The sequence below is a fragment of the Trypanosoma conorhini genome (assembly GCF_003719485.1).
Source record: "Trypanosoma conorhini strain 025E chromosome Unknown Tco_14.4_contig_01021, whole genome shotgun sequence".
NCBI classification, from domain to species: Eukaryota; Euglenozoa; class Kinetoplastea; order Trypanosomatida; family Trypanosomatidae; genus Trypanosoma; species Trypanosoma conorhini.
The window spans coordinates 1-1,458 of NW_021705008.1; the positions used below are offsets into that span (position 1 = coordinate 1).

General features: G+C 63.3%; 2 protein-coding genes across 2 annotated transcripts; both read right to left on the bottom strand.

Moving 5' to 3' along the window:
• Nucleotides 1–970, bottom strand: Tco025E_09213 (uncharacterized protein; the record flags this gene model as incomplete). Its single annotated transcript, XM_029376038.1, has 1 exon — nt 1–970. A coding segment is annotated over one exon (970 nt), but the record flags the coding sequence as incomplete, so codon positions are not given.
• Nucleotides 971–1,044: 74 nt separating this feature from the next.
• On the bottom strand, nt 1,045–1,362 carry Tco025E_09214 (uncharacterized protein; the record flags this gene model as incomplete). Its single annotated transcript, XM_029376039.1, has 1 exon — nt 1,045–1,362. The coding sequence occupies one exon, from the start codon at nt 1,360–1,362 to the stop codon at nt 1,045–1,047; it is 318 nt and encodes a 105-aa protein (XP_029224134.1).
• Nucleotides 1,363–1,458: the final 96 nt, after the last annotated feature.

Consider the following 1,458-nt stretch of genomic DNA (forward strand, 5'->3'; position numbering starts at 1 on the left):
CAACCGATTCCAGAGGGTGAGGACGCGGCGCCGCCATGCCTCGGAGGTATCGCCAGCTTGGGCTCGAATCCGCTCCAAGCTTTTTTGCACGGGATTCCAACAGCTTAGTGAAGCGGCGGCGAAGGGCGAGATTTCGGTCCTCCCGTTTCCGGAGAAATTCAGCTCTCGGCACGCTGTCTCCTGGTGAGGCTAAGTGTGCGTTGAACGCGGCCAATGGAGTAGACTCGGCCTGCTCCATTTCGTCGGTCCAAATTGTCTTGGGGTTTGCACGGCTGCCGCGCGGTATGGTGCGCTTTGCCGCTCGTAAAATGCCTCTGCGAAATTCCAGCCATGTGGTCACAGAGGCCAGAAGTTCTTCACCTTGCGAAGTGAAAGCGGGCCAATCGGCTTTGCGCAGCGCAAAGGTGGCTTTCTTCCGCCGCGGTAGAGCGTTTGCCAAACGCGGGACGCCGTCCTCTGTCCCTACGGAGTACGATATCAGACAGTGGTCGGAATCCAAGTAGGGGGTGGAGCTCCAGTGGGAAACGCGCAGGGCGCGGCAGGCAGTCACGTCCGGGGACGAGGTGCTGCGCCCACTGGGCCGCGTGGCCTGCGCCGCGTCATTGGCGATCTCAAAGCCCGTGTCGACCAGCGCCGCCGCGAGGAGTTCAGCTTCCTCCGCCGGCGGCGGGTGACTGTCCCAGAGCTCATGGTGGAGGTTGGCGTCTCCTGCGACGATCGCGGTAGAACCGAGACGTCGAACGATGCTCACTAGTTGAGCAGCGTGAGCCAGTGCCGATGGGGGGTTGTAAAAACTCACCACGCACATGCTGGGAAAAGCAGGCGGGAACACGCGAACGGCAATAGCCTCCAGGGGGTCGGTGCCAGGGGGCGTCAGGCACTCGCACGGCAGGGTGTGACGGACCAGAACGGCTACGCCGCCGCCGCGCCTACCGCGGGCCCGGTGGAAGTCCGTGTACCCAATGAACATCGTCGCCGTGGCACTCTGGTTCTTGACCTCCTGGAGGAGAACGATGTCTGGCTGATGCCGGGCCAGACATGCAGCTAGTGCGATGTTTTTGACAGGCGAAAGGCCCGCGATGTTCGGCTGCCAGGCGACAACGGAGCCGTCCTCACCGGGGCCCGGGTTCTTACGCGGACATCCCCGCAGCGGGTGATGTCGACGGAGTGACCGAAACGGATCGGTCGTGCGGTTTTGTCGGCCGGCCTGCACGCAGACCGCTCCACCTCCCCACGCCAGGCACGGCGTGGAACCTTCTCGAGGGGTGAGTCCGTCTTGGTCTCCGTCGCGCCCGCGGCAGTGCCCCGCTGCGGAGTTCTCGTGGCCCAAAGCCTCGGCACCGCGTCAAGGTGCAGCGTCATTGCTGGAAAGCAAAAAAAGCTCACAAATGCTTTCCTGGCCTGCCGGAGACGATACCTGGTGGTGTAGTGGCAGGCACAGCGCCCTTACTGAGGCGC